This window comes from Pseudoliparis swirei, chromosome 13, assembly GCF_029220125.1.
Source record: "Pseudoliparis swirei isolate HS2019 ecotype Mariana Trench chromosome 13, NWPU_hadal_v1, whole genome shotgun sequence".
Taxonomy (NCBI): Eukaryota; Metazoa; Chordata; class Actinopteri; order Perciformes; family Liparidae; genus Pseudoliparis; species Pseudoliparis swirei.
This window is the reverse complement of record NC_079400.1, coordinates 1,822,433-1,842,306: the sequence shown is the minus strand read 5'-3', so window position 1 is coordinate 1,842,306 and position 19,874 is coordinate 1,822,433. Positions and strand designations below refer to the sequence as shown.

At 41.8% G+C, this 19,874-nt stretch overlaps 1 protein-coding gene and 1 long non-coding RNA gene across 4 annotated transcripts; both read left to right on the top strand.

Moving 5' to 3' along the window:
- Positions 1–1,274: 1,274 nt before the first annotated feature.
- LOC130203902 (uncharacterized) lies at positions 1,275–3,148 on the top strand. Its single transcript, XR_008833547.1, has 3 exons — positions 1,275–1,383; positions 2,194–2,306; positions 2,888–3,148. It is a non-coding gene; the product is annotated as an uncharacterized LOC130203902 (long non-coding RNA).
- A 2,382-nt stretch (positions 3,149–5,530) lies between these two features.
- On the top strand, positions 5,531–19,680 carry LOC130203879 (serine/threonine-protein kinase BRSK1-like). Of its 3 annotated transcripts, none has more exons than XM_056430324.1 (19): positions 5,531–6,541; positions 6,633–6,727; positions 6,951–7,036; positions 7,493–7,633; positions 7,959–8,075; positions 8,293–8,326; positions 8,673–8,741; positions 8,898–9,044; positions 9,545–9,576; positions 9,703–9,867; positions 10,600–10,697; positions 11,492–11,642; positions 11,764–11,824; positions 12,806–13,430; positions 13,661–13,709; positions 14,077–14,200; positions 14,527–14,737; positions 15,484–15,573; positions 17,066–19,680. In XM_056430324.1, the coding sequence occupies exons 1-19, from the start codon at positions 6,457–6,459 to the stop codon at positions 17,263–17,265; spliced, it is 2,580 nt and encodes an 859-aa protein (XP_056286299.1). In that variant the 5' UTR covers positions 5,531–6,456; the 3' UTR covers positions 17,266–19,680. The 3 variants fall into 3 exon arrangements, with proteins under 3 accessions (XP_056286299.1, XP_056286297.1, XP_056286298.1); XM_056430322.1 differs by having other exon boundaries at positions 11,489–11,642; XM_056430323.1 differs by having other exon boundaries at positions 11,489–11,642; positions 14,484–14,737; positions 17,066–17,152.
- Positions 19,681–19,874: the final 194 nt, after the last annotated feature.

Genomic DNA, 19,874 nt, shown 5'->3' with positions numbered 1-19,874 from the left:
TGGTAAAGTAAAGTGATGTCCCTAAAATACAGTAAATGCTTCGTGACGATACAATATTTGATCCATTTCAACTTGTTGACATTACTGTCTCATACGTGCAAATCATTGAAAATAAAGTGTCTCTAGTGTCTATTTTATAAAAAATGTGGGATCAATTACATGATGTCCTTGTTCTTATTTACTGTAATTTCCTTCCTTAAATAATCATTGTAATACAATATATTTATGTTTCACTTCCATTTAATTAACATTATTTAGTTTGAGAAGCCCTACCTTTTATATATTGATTCATATTCGCATTCGCATCTATCGTATTCAATCTGATGGAGGAAATATTTGTATTTATATTGTTATATTTATTTTGGAACTAATTGCTTTCTAGACATCCAGAATTAGAAAAAGGTGATTCCCGTTGTCATCCAAATTGCCTTTAAAATAAATGATAAGTGGAAATGTTAAAAATACTATACATTTTTATTGTAATCAATAGATAAATGTATTCCTTTGTGTCTTCGGTAAAAAGGTATGTATGTAAATTAATTCAGAATATTGTTTGAGATGCATTGGCGAAAAACCTTTGACTGATGAGTTAAATGTTCAACATACAAGAAACAAATGTATGTTCCTATGTGAATTAATGCTACTCTTGTGCTTTTATTCCTTATCATTAAAATCCTTTACATTTTTGATTATTTCAAGACTACTAGTTGCATCATTTTTAACAGTGTTTTCAATGCTAATTCAAAATGTTATAGGTGGAACAAATGCGTTAACCTGACAGCCTCTTAAGCCAACAAAGCAATGTTATACAAAGTCAGGCTTTCCAATCTCCTTTCAGGAAAAGCCCCTTCCCTGTTTTGAGTATTTTAGATGCATTATGAGGTCTTTGTCATGCATAATGCTTTGACTCAAAAGGTCAGCTATCAGCATATTCAGTATAAAGGCAGTGAAACAAAGGATAGGAATGAAAGTATTCAGGAATACCCAAATTATATTGGTTGATGTAAATATATGGGAAAGCATATCAGGGACAAGAGAAGGAAGCAAAGACAAAGAACACCTTTAAAATGTTTGCTCAAAAAGATCAAATAAATAATAAGACTAGAAATGAAAGCAATCATTTTAAATCAAAGTGAATAATCTCTTGCGGAGGATTAATTTATTTTGAGTTTATCACACACAATCACGATTGTGCCTACTCCATCCCCCTCCCTCCCTCTCTCTCTCCCTCCCTCCCTCCATCTCTGTAACTAATCTGTAACCACACTCGACTGCAGCTCTTGCAGCAACGCAGCAACTCCAGCTCTTCTCTGTCAAAATGCCAGACTCTAACGAAGCTATTCCAGCAGGATGCCAGGTTATCAAAGAGGATGTTAACAAATGGTGAGTTACGACAGGAATGATCTATCATTTATTTTTTGTAATAACATATATATTATGTTTTTCTCCAGTCAGTGTGGCATTCTTTGATAAGTGTAAGTGCCGGTGCAGAGTGACTTTGTGTAACTTTGCGCCCTCAAGGATGATGTGTTAACTGTGTTTGGGATCCAACTAAATACTCACATTCCTTTCCAACTTGGTGTCCATTCTCAGGCATCATTACTGACCTCTGTGTGGGACATCTAATGCATTCCCAAACATGTATGGCTTGCAAGCCTAATAGTAATCAATGTACAATACATGTTAACAACTTTCAGTGAATCCACTCAACATGCGGGACTAAGAGTATAATGACATTTACAGAGGGCTCTACATGTAACGTGCATGTCTTGAGGAGCACAAATACACCTGAGGTTTAAAATAGTATTGACCTCTTGCAGAGCATCGGCACATTCCAGGCTGTTGGTTCATGTTACATGAAGAAGCGGCCGACCATTGGTGCGTGTCCACGTGTTCGTGAAGCCGCTGCACAGATTACACAATCGTCTTCTCGTGCTTCATGAAATGCAGATAAAAGCAGCGGTGGGGGTTTGAGTTAGATAAACTGTTATATTCCTTTTGATGCATATGTAGTCTGAATGTAGAGATATTACTCATATCTTCCGGTCATTTGACCTCTTATGTGTTCATTTATTTTACACACGTCACATTTTACAAATGTAATGGGAACCGTGTAATATGCCAAAGAGGTTAACGCAGCTCCACGTGCATCGAGTGGTAAGTGTGTTTTGTAAATCCAGCTTTTTGTTTCAGTGTCAGAGAGAAGGGAGTGGAAAGCTGTAAAGATCTGATGGATGCCCTCCAGGCCTGTATAAAAACCCTGTCGGAGGGATCATGATACATAAGGAAGTCCAGTTTAATAAAATGTAAGTTCACACGAATGACTGCAAAATATTGTTTGGTTTTCCTGAATAAAGAGCCATAAAACATAACATTATTCTGGTTGTAAACCACAATACTGTAACTCTTTTAAAGCTATAGGCGTCACTGGTGAAATGTGTATTTCATGCAATTTTATTACATATCTTTACTAATTCCACGAGCAGATACCCAAGGATCCTTCATTAAGAGATGGAGGTTGGGCATTTCACCCAGAAATAGACTTAAATTCAAAAAGGAAAATAGAAGGGGAAATTAAAAACAAGTTTTGTATATCTCAAGAACTGACCCTGGAATCGAAAATTGGATGTTGAAATGACAAATGGATATTGTGAAATGGGAATTTAAAAATGAAACGTAAGCTGCTCAGTAAGTAAGTAAGTAAGTAATTTATTTTGATAACATATACGTCACTGACTTTGTGAAGGATTGTTCGATATTTGTTCCCCGTGTTTTATTTCGTAAAGAAACTACAGACTGTCTGTTGTAACCGAATGATTTTTTTGTCACATATTGCCTATGCTATTGCAAATTCATAACATTTACCATCTTATGTTTTTTGTTTCAGTTTCAGTTTTCAGTTTCATTTGATCAAACCTCTCCACTCGCCCAGCATTCCTTTGCTTGCATAGTGCACTGGACCGAACCATCGGAAAATCTGAAGAGGGGTGTGTGATGACACTGAGCATCTGAGGCTCCATACTTCTATGTGAAACCAGAATGTTACAACCCTATTATCGACTGAACTATAACTCTTATTACCTGTACACTGAAAAAAAGTACCACAAATAAATACAACAATAAATATAAAGATTATCCATTTACGACACACAGTGTATTTTCTTTTCTTGAGAATCACAGATATTATTTCAGCCATTTCTTTTGCATTCCCAAACTCTGGGACTGTTGTTGACGTGGTATACGTGGAATAACTTCTCTCAATGGAAGAACAGTTGGTTAATCTCTGCTTAATCCTCACATTAGTTGCTGCACTGAGCATTCTGATGTCACTTTTCACAGTCGGAGCTCTTTCAACGAGTGTGGGGCTTGAATTATCCGCCCACACAACATCTACAATTTAGATTTTAGAGATTTTTCAAGGCACTTTACAGATAATTCATTATAAATTCAAATGTCCCACTTACCCTCTTTTTAAATTGTAAAACTGTCATGCTTGCATGATTAATTTAAAACAGTACCTAACACTTGACTTTCAGTTTTATTTCTAGATGAGGAGGGGCGATGGCGCTTCTTTAACTGTTACCTTTGGGAGAAGAGACCATCATAAAAAAAATGGTTAATGTGGAAATAATTAAATTTTCACGCCAGTCAATTATTTTGGAGCTATTACAATTTACTTTGAATATTAAGATTTCACATTCATTTCGAACATGGTCATCTTATGAAATATTTAGATTAAACTGCAAAAAATATAAAAAAATGCTCACAACATTGATCATTGAACAATATACTTTTATTTTTACATTTGTACATTTAGCTGTTTTTACATCTTTACTCCAGTAGCATACAAATGCAGGGATTTTACTTGTAACGGACAGGTTAGCAATGCCTTAATTATGATTCAAATGTTTACAATTACTCATTAGGCACAACGCTTTTCACAGTGTTATATTCATCATAATTGTATTATTGTTTTATGAATGTTTTAACATCACAGCTCAAGTTGGAGCACATTTGAATTACATGACGTACATGGGAGACTGATGCATTAAAGTACATCAATTGATTACGTTGTGTATTTTCCCCCCAAAACATGTACTGAAATAACGTATTTAAGTATAGGCTACATTATACTTTCATCCACTGGCAACTGGTAATGGAGTATTATTTTTCCAATTGTTTAAGTAAAATATCCCACTGCTACTTCCACAACAGCACGTCATTACACTATCCCAGGAAAACACCTCTATGTTATGATAAATGATATGATATGATATGATATGAGATTGTAAAGCACTCCGAGACAAATTTGTAATTTGTGAAATTGGGCTATACAAATAAACTGAATTGAATTGAATATTCCTTTATTTGTCCCACAGTGGGGACATTTCAAAAATCACAGCAGCGGTGCACATCAGAGCATCAATGAAAATAAATATAAAACACAAAACACAATATTAAAAACACGTAATACCAAATACTAAATATACAGGGGGAAAATAAAGTAAAGTTCTGAGTAAAGTGCCGAGTTTGCCAGGATCTCCAGTGATCTACTGCAGGGTGTAGTGCAGTTACACCTTTAATAAAAAAATATTCAGTTAAAAAACTGCACCTGTGGGACCCAGGGGACTCTGACAGAGCAGGGCCAAAGCTACCCGGCAACCCTCATCCGCCACCTCTGGCGATGTCTACAAAGGTCTTCTTTTTAATTTTTTTAATTTATATTTTATTAGTGTTCAGGATCATACACATATTTAAATTTTTCAGATTCTATGTATAAAGAGAAGTAAAAAAACAAAACAAAAAAACATATACAAATAAAGAAACAAAAACAATACTGTCTACATTTATTTTATAAGGCGCCTTTCAAGGCGCTGAAGGTCGCCGTACAACACATTAAAAACAGTTGAGACAACCGGTAGATATAAATGTACGACAAACTAAAATGACAGATTAAAACTGTCTGACATAAAAACATGGAGGGAGGCGCTGGGCCCTCAGTGGGGCCCTCAGTGGGGCCCTCAGAGGGGCCACAGCGCCGAGGAGATGCAGAGATATGCCTATTTTGAGGAAGATGATCAGCGGGAGGGCGGGGCGGGAGGAGGCGAGAGGAGAGTGGATGGAGAGGGACCCGGATGCTGATGCGAGCGAGGCGAAGGGAGGAAGGAAGAGGAGAGAGAGAACATATCGATTTACGGCAAGAAAAAACCCCGAAGGGAGTAAAACACAGGGGCCTGCGTGAACTACCCTCCGGAGGGACGAGGGGAACACGGCCGTCGACAATCGAGCGGGTTGATCTGCGGATATCTGCGCGTGTTGTTGTTGTACCTGTGTACGGGGAGGAGGAGGAGGAGGAGGATTAGGAGGAGGAGGAGGAGGAGGACACGCCAAAAGGAGAGAGAGAAGATGCTGTGATCCGCTACTCGCAGTGATGTAGAGAGAGGGGGGGAGAGACGGGGGGTGGTGGAGGAGAGACAGGGAGGGGGGAGGACTTCGCCAAAAGATGGTTGTTTTGCTGGGAATACGCGTTTCACCTCGAGATATTGCGAGCATGCGGCGGCTGTCCGATCCATCTCACCGTTCGGCGATGCCCGGAAACTTCCGGAGGTGTCGGTTTTTTTGACAGGCGGCGCGAGCGCGAGCCGGCCGTTGGTCCCGCCGCCGAAGCTAAAGCTAGCCTCGCTGCTGTGGGGAGAAGCGGCGGCGAGGCTCCGACGGCGCGTTACCGCACCTGTGAAACGGGCCCGGCGGAGGGAAGACCGGCTCCTCACGTCGGTACCGAGCGACCCACTTGAGGCTGTGTTTGTTGGCCTCGACAGGGACACACACACTAACACACACGCGCGCGCGCGCGCATCTTGTGCGTCAGACGTGAACCCGTTGGTGTTTTTTTCAGGCTAATATAACGCCATATAGATTTATCTTACTCGCCGTCATATATAGTGACGTCATACATGTGAATTATACTCAGACGTTGGTGTGCGAGAGGGAGCTCTACCGCGTCATGTGTTTCTTCAGGTTATCTGTCGGTATTTAACGCGTACAAAAAAACAACGTCGAGGAACTCAGCTTCTCTGCTTTGGTGGACCAAGAGCAAGCTGTTAAAAAAAATAATATTGTTAATTATTTAACGTTATACGTGTTAAACCGTGATTCTGATATACAAAAAAAGGCAGACGTATTCAGCTCTGTGTGATAACCACGTTTAGATGAAGGATGCTCATTTGTCATCCAGATGTGGTAAATCAGCAGCAGTTTGATTTGTGCATTTGTTGTTCCTCACGTGTTCACTCTGTAACTTCAGGGTTGCATTGTTGTCACTGACATAACAGGTTGTCCTTCTGCACCACCTTGTATCCAACAATAACTGTATACTACCACAGTGATTGCAATAACCACTGTGCAGTAGTAGTAGTAGAGGTAGTATTAGTAGTATTAGCCTGCAGAAAGAGCAGTATGAGTAAGGAACTGTCTCTAAATCAGTCAGCTCAATATGTTGGGCCCTACCGACTGGAGAAAACTCTGGGGAAGGGACAGACAGGTGAGTACAACAAACTATTTTAAACTTCTATTTCATGCCAATCTGTGTTGGTGTCTGTGTCTCTCTACATCTCTCTCATGGTGTGTTTCAGGACTGGTCAAACTGGGGATCCATTGCATTATGGGTCAGAAGGTAGCGATCAAAATAGTCAACAGAGAGAAGCTGTCGGAGTCGGTGCTGATGAAGGTACGGTGTGACGCCGTTGACGTCGTCACGGTGACGTTAATCCTAATTCTGTTCATAACGAGATGTTTTATGCAAGACACATGCATATTATCTATATTTATCTTCTGTATTTGTTTTGATATCAACCTCTGTCCCGTTGCTTCGAAAATGACACGCGTGGCTGGAGTCCTCTGCTTTCGTATCTTCATCTCTTTTTCTTCACTTCTGTCTCTTCTCTAACCAGGTTGAGAGGGAGATTGCCATTCTGAAACTGATTGAGCATCCGCATGTGTTGAAGCTGCATGACGTTTACGAGAATAACAAATACCTGTGAGTTCCCTTCTGCAGTCAAAAGAGCCTCACAACTGGCCTCGGTGCAGTCTGCATGCTTCTTCTTTTGTGTTGAATGCTGAACTTTGCAGCAGGAAGTGTATACAAATGACTCAGATCTATATTAAATATATCTATAATCTATATCAACTATATTAATCTGCTCTCATCACTCTAACTTGTCCTTCATCTAATCCAATTCTAGAACGTTTAATCTATCTTTAGAAAAAGAATTATTGCCAAAATGCTTAAACAACTGTTGTAGATGGACAGGTTGGCTGAAATAAATGAATTGCAATATTTCATCTCAATATTGTGGTCCCAGTAGCTAACATCACACATTAATGGTATCCTACAGTTTAATACTGTTTGTGTTTATATATATATATTTTTCTCTCTCTGTTTTTAAGTCTCATAGAGATGAACGTTCACCCTGGTGTCGCTGTATGTTGGCAGGTACCTGGTGCTGGAGCATGTGTCAGGAGGAGAGTTGTTTGACTACCTGGTGAAGAAAGGCCGACTGACTCCGAAAGAAGCCAGAAAGTTCTTCAGGCAGATCATCTCTGCTTTGGATTTCTGCCACAGTCATTCCATCTGGTTGGTTTTTGCAGAGCGCAGTGGTCCTTAAAGTAACCTCTTTAAACCATGACGAATCAACGCCGATTCGATGTGTCATTGCAGAATAATTCAGAAGCTGCCTTAGCCAATATCACCAGAAAAGTATGAAACATTCTTCTTTTTTATACTGAATTGAATAAATTTTTGTCTCAGTGGATCAAGTAGTAAAGTGGAAGGAAAAAACTTGTGATTGAGTTGCATGAACCACGATTAAAGGCACTTTATCACACCCTTGTAGTCACACTTAATATAAAAAGCCATAATCAGCACCAGAATACTTATAGTATTTGTTGTCTTTCTGCAGTCACAGAGACCTGAAGCCTGAGAACTTGCTCCTGGATGAAATGAACAACATCCGTATTGCTGACTTTGGCATGGCCTCCCTCCAGGTGGGAGACAGTTTGTTGGAGACCAGCTGTGGGTGAGTAGAATAATGTCTACACACATTATAAAAAAGGTATATATTTTGTATTTCAGGATCAATATAAACTGCATATTACATAATGTCGTGATAAATTGTACAGTAGGATACTAAAGGCGTTATATAACTTTAGTTCTACTATTATTAATATTACTGCAAATTATTCTAGCATTGTAAGCATATAAATGTTGCTTGTAACATATTTCTTTTATTTTAGATCCCCGCATTATGCTTGCCCTGAAGTTATACGGGTACGTGTTCCTCAAATGTTGGTACCTGGAATATAAATGAGCAAATCATGTTATTAAATGATCCATCTAGTGGCAAATACTATGTTACATGAGCTAAAAACAAAGGCATTGATAAAAGTTTCAATGAAAGAAAAAAATAATGTAACTAGTCTTAATCTATCTGGTCAGAAATATTCTTGAAGGCACTTTGCATACAAACTATGATATAGTTGTTTCAATAAAAAGATGGTGTCACTGTGTTCAGGATTAAAATGAATTACTGTGTGTTTCTATTTACTGAGATGTCATCGATAATACGCCTTCAATGTAATCAGAGAGTGGGGAATTGATGTTGATTCTTTGGCAGGGGGAGAAATATGATGGGCGGAGAGCAGATGTGTGGAGCTGTGGGGTCATCCTTTTTGCTCTATTGGTGGTAGGTCTTTAAAAAAAAAAATTTCACAGTTCAGTTTGCTCCTGTTGTGAAATAACCTTTATTTGTTCGCAGTCTTAACTTACTTTCCCCTTTACAAGTCAAGTTCATATGATCTCATCTGTTTTTCCTCCTTACCGCTCATTTCCTCTCCTATAGGGTGCCCTGCCCTTTGACCATGACAATTTACGCCAGCTCCTGGAGAAGGTGAAGAGCGGGGTGTTCCACATGCCCCACTTCATCCCCCCCGACTGCCAGTCCCTGCTGAAGGGCATGATTGAGGTCGACCCTGAAAAGAGGCTCACGGTACGAGACCTCGCTCCCGCCAGGCTCAGACACCTGGAGGGGATACAGGTCTCACACGCAGACTGTATCCAGAGACCATTCAGCCAGATGTACACCTGTGTTCCATTGTTCACATTTACTTGGGTTTGCCTCTCATTCAATACATGGGAATAAAAAAAAAAGAAGCAGTTTAATTGGACCTCCATCATTAATATGACATTTTTGTTGGTTTTGATTCATTTTTAGATTTACCTGAGCATTTTGCAGCTAGATCTACACTCTAGCATTTGGTTTATCACTTACTTACACTGGGCGATTACATCATCAGTTTGTTTTAGACACAGGATCAAACAAAGGCATCCACAATCAGCTGGATGCATGCAAATTGTGATTTTTAATGGACAATAATCAGAACTGTTGAGGTGTCTTGTTCATGCAAGAAAAGTATCTGGTGTGGTGTTTCCACAGCGACGCTCTGTGGCCATCTGGTTGTTAACAGACTGCCCTGTCACCCTTTACAGCTCGAGGCCATCCAGAAACATTCCTGGTATCTGTGAGTATATTGACATTTGTACATAATGAAATACTAATTTAAGGCGATGTGGTGTCATATTTGATCATATTCATCATATCCGTGTCATTCACGTGTGTTATATGCGTGTGTGTGTGTGGTTTCCAGGGGTGGCCGCAATGAGCCGTGTCCAGAGCAGCCTCCTCCCAGGCGAGTGTGTGTGAAGCAGATCTTGTCCCTGACTGAGCTGGACCCAGATGTGTTGGACAGCATGCACTCGCTGGGTTGTTTCAGAGACCGAGGAAAACTCACACGTGATTTGCAATGTGATGAGTGAGTATTTCCTTAACTCTCGACATGTCTCATGCTTCCAGGGAAATTGCATAATGCGATGTAGTCATGCCATGTAATAAAGCTACTACTGCCTTACTTGAAAAGGTATTAATACATGTTTGCATACACAATACAGTACATTGGACACCAACTTAATTGTTACTTTATTCTAGTCATGCAGCCATGTATTTTTAGGCTTTTTTTTTATTGAGCCCTGTGTATTGTCGTCAGACATTTGGAGGTCTGAAAGCGGAGAGGGAATATGGTTTCCTCTCCATCATGCAATGTGAACCTCCCGTTATGAGTCAGGATGACTCACTCACCACAGGGTTAAAGCATGCAAAATGGGAGCGAGACTAGAAGCTGAGCGATATAGCCTCACAAATATCAAAGTCATGGTGACTTCAAGGGATATTGAGGCCTTCAAACAATGTGTTGGTTTGTTGTTATGACTTATTCTGTCGAGTCATTGGTAGAGCACATGTGGAGTACAAGGGACAGTTTTCTCCAGTCTGTTCCAGTAAATATATGTTTCAGTGAGAGAGAGCCGTGAATAAACACATCATCGATTAAAACATATTAATTGGGAAAACTCAGCCTCTGCTACAGCCTTCTAATGTTTTCTACACAGACTTTATAGCAGGGTCACCTCCTATGTTCCACTATTCTTTCTTTTCAACATTATTATTTCTCAACATCCAATGAGTATCTCTTTCTCTCTCTCTCTCTCAGAGAAAACCAGGAGAAGATGATCTATTACCTGCTGCTAGACAGGAAAGAGCGCTACCCCAGCTATGAGGACGAGGACTTGCCACCGCGCAATGACGTAGGTGAGTCACTAGGGGGCAGGAGGGAACCTCTCAAGGGAGGGAGCTGCTTTTCTCAGACAGTTCCTGTGAAGCAATTGTTCTACAGTCTGTGAGGCTGGTGCCATACACAGGTACTCATTACCTCCGCCAATGAATTTGGGATTATTTGAGATTGTATGGAACATTTACCAGTGATAGCCATCAGCCATTGATTGGTCATTCATCGTTAGCGATATGACGTGAAGCAATATGGATGAAAGACAGACTGAGATCTGTGGCTAAATCCACTCTCGTTGGGCTTGACTTTAATTAGTCAAACAGCCAGTCTAGTTTTGTTTTTGAAAATATTTTATGATGGAATGTTATGCAACGATGTGTAACATTTGACTTACAATCGGTCATAACTGTGTTTTGATGATCAGACCGGACTTTGCAGGACATCTGCAAGATTTCTCTCTGTGACAAAACTGGAAGAAGGTCGCTATTCTGTATGTGTAAATAACGCTGCATTAACCTCAGTCACTGATGGTGCAGTGAGCTAAAGGCCTGTGGAAAAAACACTTTCAGCATATTTATACTTTTTAGTACTGCAACAGAGAAAATAAACGCAGAGTGACAGAGTGACTTCAGGGAGCGGATTATTCCGCAGACAAAAAGGACAAAGCATCTTTTTGAGAGTGGTTTTATTTCATCATGGCAGTTGCACAACATATAACGTAATTATAAGTATTTGTGGCGTTAACATAAACTTTTTTTAAACGGATAATTGACGTTGGTTAATCCTGTCATCACCTTATGTTGGTGATCCACAGCAGACCCTCCTCGAAAGCGCGTGGACTCTCCGATGCTGACTCGCCACGGCCGCTGTCGCCCCGAGAGGAAAAGCCTGGAGGTGCTGAGTGTTACTGAACAGGGGTCTCCTACCCCGCCTCGCAGGGCCCTGGACACGGCTGCACACAGCCAGAGGTACAGCGTGTCAGACTTACACATATACAGTCCGCGCACTCTGAATGTCGGACACCGAGAAGGCTTCGTGGCGTCACTCTGTTACTGTTGAGGATCTTTTGACCTCTGGTCTCTTCGCCAGGTCTCGCTCCGTCAGTGGAGCGTCAACTGGCCTCTCCTCCAGCCCTCTCAGCAGTCCCAGGGTAAGGGCCTGTTGGCCAACTTTGAATCAACTGTGCACCTAACTGTTGCTGCTGCTTTAATGACCTGCACTTTGAACATGAGGCATTGCAAGCATGCATTGTAAAAGCCTGAATTTAAAACATTAAGTTGCTTATTTTATTCCCCCTGTCACTATGTACAATCACGGGATCATAGGCTAGAGAATATTCCAAATGTAAGCTTCTGATGACTTTGAAAGTCTTGTAGTGTGAACTCGGATTACAGGATGTTCTCTCTGCGTTACTATCTCTACTACTGGAGCTCAGCAATGACACGTGCATCGCAGGGAATCTGCATATTAGCTTAAGAGAAACTCAAGGAAGCATATTTACATGTGTTTCACTGATTGCTTGTCATTTTTCTTGTTTTACTAATTACATTGTAAACTATCAAATCAGAATGTTGGTACATCGCCCACCCTGGCTTTAAGCTGCTTTAAAAAAAATGTAATCAACTCCTCAGTCATTCTTACACATCATCACAACACCAGCACAACAACAGGAGATTTGTGTGGCATTTTTCTTCTGTCTTCATGTCACTTCTCTTCCTCATGCATGAACTAGTCGCAAATACAATTGTTAAGAGTGTAACATCAGACTTTTAGACACTTTGGTTGATGTGATCATTTGATTTTCTGATTTGCTCATGTTATAAACTACATCGAAACACTAAATATACACTTTCACTGCCACTGTCCTTTTCCACTGCATTTTTACTCTGTCATTACCACAACTGCCACGAAACATTCACTCACATAAGATACAGATGTCACACAATTCTAAAGAGGCCGAAATGAAAGCTTTTACGGTCAGCACAGATAGATTTGCGTTTGACACTTTCACGACTCACAAGATGCATTCTTTTGTCATGAAGCATGGTATTCATTTCCATCCTTTCTCCATGTTCCATCCCCTCTCTTTCTTATTATCCATCCCTCCCACCCCACAAACCCCACTCCCCAGTCCCATCAGAGCCCCGTCTTCACTTTCAGCCAATCAGACGTCACCTCTGCCACCGCTACCCTCCTCACAAAGGAGCCCAAACAGGGAAATGCCACCGCTCCTCGCTCAGCACGGCCTCATGACAAGCCCAAAGCTCCCCCCAACCCAAAGACCCAGACCCTGTCCACCAAGGGACCGGCAGAGCGGCCCCATCTGCAGCCCATCAAGTCCCTGCACCACCCATCCTCCCGCTCGCCCTCCCCTTCTCCGCTCGCGTCACCCATCCCTCGTTTCTTCTTCCCCTCGTCCTCTCTCCTAAAGTCAGTGACTAAGAGCTTCTATCCAAACTCTGCCCACTGTGTGCCGCAGGTTACTCCCCAGGGCTCTCCGTTGCCCACACCCTTGGGCACCCCTGTCCACCACCCTCACCACCCCTCCTCCACCCCGCCCTCCTCTTCCTCGTCCTCGTCCTCCTCGCGGGCGGAGGGAGGGGGAGGGGTGGGCTCACTGTCCCTGACCCCGCCCTCCAGCCCAGGAGGGGGAAGCGGCATGGCAGCCAGCAGCTCTGCCCACTGGAGGACTCGCCTCAATTCTTTCAAGAACAACCTGCTGGGCTCGCCCCGCTTCCACCGCCGTAAACTGCAAGGTGAGTTTTAGAGTTGGCCTCAATGCCTCGTGGGCGTCGGTGTCTGCACAGGTATGGAACACACTAAAGCAGCTCATCCGCTTCAGAAGGTCTCCTCAGCTTTAACACTTGTAAAACACGACTCTTCTGTTTCAGCACGCAGTAATCCAGACCTCTAGAAATGGATTATTACAGCAAAATATCTAATATTGTACACACATTTTTATTTTAATATGAGTTGTCTCTTTCAGTTCCTACATCAGAAGACATGTCCAGTCTCACACCAGAATCCAGCCCTGAGTAAGTCACACGCCTTGAGGAGTCTCTTCTTTTCACTCAATAAAGCTCTTCTTCTCAATGGCTCCATGGACAATATTCGCTCTTACTGTGTATATATATATATATGTACATAATTTATATATATTATTTTATTATATTTATTTTATTAATTCCATTAATTTCATTTATTTTATTTATTTATTATTACATCTTTATTTAAGCAGGTAATTCCCATTGAGATTAAAAATCTATTTTTCGAGGGTGACCTGGATAAGACAGGCAGCAACATATGAAACACATAGTTTAAGAAACAGAACAAGACAAGTTCAAACAAATTAAAATTTAAGAGGCCGTGGTATAACAGAGTTAATTCTTGTCTGGCCACCAGGCTGGCCAAGAAGTCGTGGTTTGGGAACTTCATCGGCCTGGAGAAAGAGGAACAGATCTTCGTGGTGATCAGAGACAAACCTCTGAGTTCTGTCAAAGCCGACATTGTCCACGCCTTCCTGTCTGTGAGTATCTGATGCGCTCCGTCTTCCACGCCTCTCACTATTGAAGCTTGTTTGTAGAACGCATGGCTCTCACTGTAAGGACGTCACATGCACTCTCATCCTGTACACGCGCCATTTCTTTCATTATTTCAGCTTTCTCTTTATTTCAATCTGGCTCACTCGTGGCACGTTGACCGATCACTTTGCTCTCTCCAGTGGCTCACTCTCTCTCTCTCTTCTCCTCACCCTCACCCTTTGTCTCCCTATACTCACCTTGGCCCCTGTACCTCTCCCGCCTCGTAAGTCTGTCGGTCTCTCTGCTTCTTCTCTGTCTCCCCACCGAACAGATCCCGTCCCTCAGTCACAGCGTTCTCTCTCAGACCAGCTTTCGGGCCGAGTACAAGTCTTCCGGCGGCCCTTCCGTCTTCCAGAAGCCCGTCAAGTTCCAAGTGGACATCGCTTTCTCCGAAGGCGAGAGGGAGCGAGACAGGGAGAGGACCGAGAGAGAGGGCAGGAGGGAGACGGGAATCTACAGCGTGACCTTCACCCTCATTTCAGGCAAGAGGGGATGACATTTCTGTTACATTATTTTACTTTTTGGAAGTAGTTTTTGTTTATACCAATTTAGCTAACAGGCTGCTGGCTTTAGCCATATATATGAGAGTATAGAGAGTTGTAACAATGTTGTAATCTAACCCACCGTTGCCAGAAAGCAATTATTTCCTAAATTGTCAAACTATTCATTTAAATTAAAATAAAGAAATTGGCTCCGAATGCTCAGTCAAGGTTCAAGGTTCAAGGTTCAAGGTTTTTTTATTTGCCATTTGTGCCTTGACCAACAGTCCAGATACATTGTGCAGGGCTCTCCAAGCCAACAGAGGTAAAAACACAGAATCTCAACATCAAAAGGAGAGGGCAGATAGTCCTGTTCTTAGCTTGTGAAGAGAAAACAGGGGAAAGGGGAGAGTTATATGGGGATATTGCATATCTTGGGGATATTGCAGTTGGATCCTTAGTCTTGTTTACTTAGTCCTTACTCTTGTTTACTTAGTCCTTAGTCTTGTTTACTTAGTCCTTAGTCTTGTTTACTTAGTCTTAGTCTTGTTTACTTAGTACTTATTCTTGTTTACTCATTCTCTGATTCAGACATTTCCTGAATGAAATCATGATTTTCTTGCTGTATCTTGAGGCTCAGTACTCAGCGGACAGCGATGCATCTGAGAAGTTGGTGCTGAGATAAGATGTGAGGCGGTTTAGTTCTGGTTGTGGTGCTGAACCTCAAGTATCACGTTGCCGTTCTCCAGGTCCGAGTCGCCGGTTCAGACGAGTGGTGGAAACAATCCAAGCCCAGCTGCTCAGCTCCCATGATCAACCCATGGCGCAAGCCCTAACTGGTGAGTCTGTTTACACACTTGTGCTCCCGCCAGAGTAACACAACCACATGCTCCACCTTTGACTTTGTCTTCTGGTGCACACAGGAGTCGCCTTATTCAAGGATATTTAGTTATCTTTGATGTGTGTTTTGCATATTTCTTTTGAAATAGTCGGAATTGTCTTAACGTGTTTCCAGATTAGGACGGTGCTGTTTTCTGTCTCCGATGAGCTGTTTGACTAAATGCATTTCAAGCATTGTTTTTTGTCGAATAATCATTTACTCCCATTGTTGTCCGCTTAATGTTCTTTAATGCAGACTATGCTGTAACCTGTGGCTCAATTTCAATATTTGTTTTCCAAAGTCTCTGATGTTGTCTCCAGGTTCGGCTACGGAGCTCAATTAGTGTGGAAAAACACAAAATCAAATCGTTGAGTTTTAAGGGTTTTTACTGAACATAAAGAACATAAATCAAGTCCACATATTTATAATGAAAAAGAAACGTTGTCTTAGTGGGAGGTCATCATGTTCATCCAACTCGTGGGCAGCTCGCCATCTTCATCTGATACACATTTATATCAGCTCAAAAACCTGACCTGTACGAAAGGTCACATAAAAACAGTGAATTTAAAACACAAACAAATTTTAATAGCAGAAACCAAAAGCCCTGACATAGTCAGGGAAATACAAAGGAAAAGAAAAACCATGTAATATAACAAAATGAGGGTCTAACATTTACACAAAATATACTAAGCACATTGCACTGCACTCAGCGCTGTCTGCACCCAATCGAAACAGGAAGTGACCTCCCTTGACCCGGATATTTATGAGGACTTGGGTCCTGGATTGGCCAATTAAAAGTTTTTCCTGCCTGAACCAAATAGTGGGTTACAATGGACTTTGTCAATTCAATTCAGTTTATTTGTAGAGCCCATTTTCACAAATAGAAATTCCCCTCAGAGTGCTTTACAATCTGTACACACAGACATCCCTGACCTTTGACCTTTGACCTCACATGGGATCAGGAACAACTCCCAAACAACCCTTCAGGGTAAAAGGTCAGAACCCTTGAGGAGAGAACAGAGGAGGATCCCTCTCCAGGATGGACAGGTGTCATAGATGTCATGTGACCAGAAGGACAGATTTAGAGTTAAAACACATACAATATGAGAGCGTATTAATCGTTGGTAGTCGGCATATTCCACGATCCAGACCTCCACGATCCATCAGATGGAGGTAGAGGAGGAGTGGGCGGAGTCTCAACATTTTGGGTTCAAACAGTACTCTGTTTATTTAGCTAAGAAGGCCCTTGGGGGTCAGAGGCCTCCATCGCCTGCTGTGGCCAAAGCAGAAGAAGAACGGTCGTGCCCGCCTCCGACTGTTTGTCAATCGTACAGCGAACTTCGAGGCTCTCCCCCGACTCCTGTGATCGCGACCGCATCTCGTTTCATTCACCGCGGCGTGTATACGTCGAGAGTGGCTTTACTCTCCTCCTCTAACTGATCCCTTCCCAGATGAGAAGAACGGCCGGCCCCACGGGACCCCCACCCGCCAAAACTCGAGGCGTTCCGAGGGTGGGGGCGACAGGTGCGAGTGGGGCGACCGAGCGGACGGCGGGAGCATCGGCGGCAGCGGCGGAGTTCTGCAGCGCAGAGGCTCGGCGAAGGAGAGGACCCGACTGCTGTCCTCCAACGGAACCCAATCCCAACCCTAGGACAGGAGGCGAGGCCACGCAGCAGGATGCCTGAACCACAGCGGGAAGAGGGCAGCGGGACGTCATCTCCACGTATCTCTGCGAGCCATGAGCCGCTCCTCTTCTCCCTTGACTAAGTTATTGCAGGTGCTTGGCCAGCGAGGATTGAGCCTTTTCCCTCATAATGCTTATTTACCCCCCAACTCCAGATTCTTTTTGATCTTCTGGGTCACCAGGATTCCTTGCCCTTAAATGAGAACAAAGTGGTAAGGAATCACCCTTTAATGGGAACAAATAATAATATGAATGAGCAGTTTGCTTCCATACAGCTTCACAGATCAAACTAGGGATGTTGAAGTGCTAATGTGCATGCCAGTTAGCAAATCAGCCTGCTAAAGGATGCTGAAATGATCAGATAGGCTCGTCTACCATGTCATTGTAACACAGTATCTGACAACAAAAAGAACGGTCTTGTAATGGTTCTCGAGATTACTCTTAAAATTAACCAGTGCACTCATATCATTATTATCAAGCAACATGCCAGTTCATCCTGAAATAAATATAGACGTGTCTCAGCAGATGAACCCGAAGAGTTAGAAACCTGCTCCCACTTCAGTGAGTGTGGTGAGCTGAACAAGAGGTCCTGATTTTCTCAGGAGAAACTACATCCTAGAATTCCAGCAGTGTCTTCTCCTGAGGTAAAGAAAACCAACAAACTAAGCTAAGGAAGTGAATGTGGAAAAAAAAGTATTTTTTTATTTAGTCTGTATTTATTGTTTACATATTTCTTTGGAGGATGTCAGTAGCGTAGTGATAACAGAAAAGACAGTAATTGCAAATACTCGACAGTGTCAGGAGAGGGAAAGATGACCAGTTGCTTTTTTAGAAAGCATCTGTGTCGAATTAAATGTTTTTATTCTTTTGTATTTTCTTTTTACTCAGAGACAATATTAAACAATGCATCTACGTTTTTTTGTTGTTGCATTGGACCCCTGTTGCTCTGAAGGAAAGTATTTTTGATTTCAACAGAAATATAAACATAATTATATGAAAAAAACACGACGTGTGAATAGTTCCATGAACCTCATCCCAGCTGTTTGTGCCCAGACTGAATGAGAAGAGCATTCCTGGTCCGCGGATCAAACAGAAGCCACCTTTCTTGTCGAGCTTGCCTCCTATTGCCATAGTATTCATGTACCGACTCATAAAACGACAACGGAAAAAACTAAAACAAAGGAAACTCATCAGTGGACGTTTTTTCTCTCTCGAAATGCCAGACTATAAAAAGGCTTGCGATGTCAACTCCTTGTTGAACAGGACTTCAAAATGGGAAGCGAGCAAAGAGTCATCGAACCCCCACGCTCCTAACGTCAGTGTTCACCAACGAGCCAAGTAGTCCATCACCGCACTCACGCTCATCACCGTAGCAACTCGGACAGTCACGTATTACTCCAGCACGCTGTCAGACTAGTCCATGATTCTCACCAGTCTTCCTTCCATACAGCACAATATGCAACACAAGTGCAGAATGTTTCCAGAGAGACACACAGTGCTACAGTTATGTTTATTTTAATTGTATTTCTGTTATTGTATTTGTCACTTACCTATCCGTTTATTTATTTTAATGTATTTATTTATTTATGTGTGTTTATTTGTTCATGAGTTTGCTAGTGCCGTGCATTAATTTACAAACTAGAAACAAACAAAATATATCCAGAGCTGTTATATTTAATTTCTCATTTTCACTCTTTTTTGAGTGTTTTTTTCCAAGAAGAAGGACGTTGATGGCAGGACTGACAAGTTGCTCTAATCGGACTTCTCCGATGACCTTTGTTTGCATCTCACGTGTCTTTTATCGCACTTATCTCTTGACAACTGGAACGCGTGTGAGACGGGTGGATGATGGCCGAGCGAGAGCGAGCTAAAAACTTTGCAGCAGATGCATTTTGAGCTTATCGCGTGTAGAGATTTTGACTGACACCGGGAAATTTAACATCAACTAACATGTAGCCAGACCCTGACCGGCACATCATTTCTCTCACACACATTAAATGCTTGCTAAATCGCTTCATCTCTTGGTTTCACACCTTGACCCCTTTGACCTGTGGTGTAGCCATCATCACAAAAAGAAACTGGACAAAGTTGTTTGCCACACTGTCCGTATAAACTCTTTGATTGCTCACCATCTCCATCTGCATCACCTCCACTTTCATTGACCCAACTCTGGCTAAGATTGTAAACTATTCTCTATTCATAAGGGTCAGTAGAATAAGGTGTTTAAAAACGAAATGTCTATCATAATTTAAATATAAAAAGTGCACTATTATAACTTGCCTGTGATTTAAAAAAATGATGATTGAATTGATGGTCAAAATAAAGAGAGATCCACCTTATTGTTATGGTTACAATAATAAACCCTAAATTCATGTGTGTCTATTTAGTTTCTGGGTTTAAATGGTGTCTGTTCATTGGGCATGGCTGTTTCTTTTGTATTGCACTTAACACACGCACGTTAAGATAAGATCCCCATCCGAATGCAATCATTGGTATTAGTTATCATATCAAATACTATAATAATCACAACATGAGATTATATTCTCAAACACAAAGTGACGTAGATTCTTCTGGAG

Coding starts and splice junctions, on each gene's coding strand:
- LOC130203879 (XM_056430322.1), top strand. CDS start 6,457: ATGAGTAAGGAACTGTCTCTAAATCAGTCAGCTCAATATGTTGGGCCC. Junction 7,634..7,958: donor TGCCACAGTCATTCCATCTG/GTTGGTTTTTGC, acceptor GTCTTTCTGCAG/TCACAGAGACCTGAAGCCTG. Junction 8,742..8,897: donor TCCTTTTTGCTCTATTGGTG/GTAGGTCTTTAA, acceptor CCTCTCCTATAG/GGTGCCCTGCCCTTTGACCA.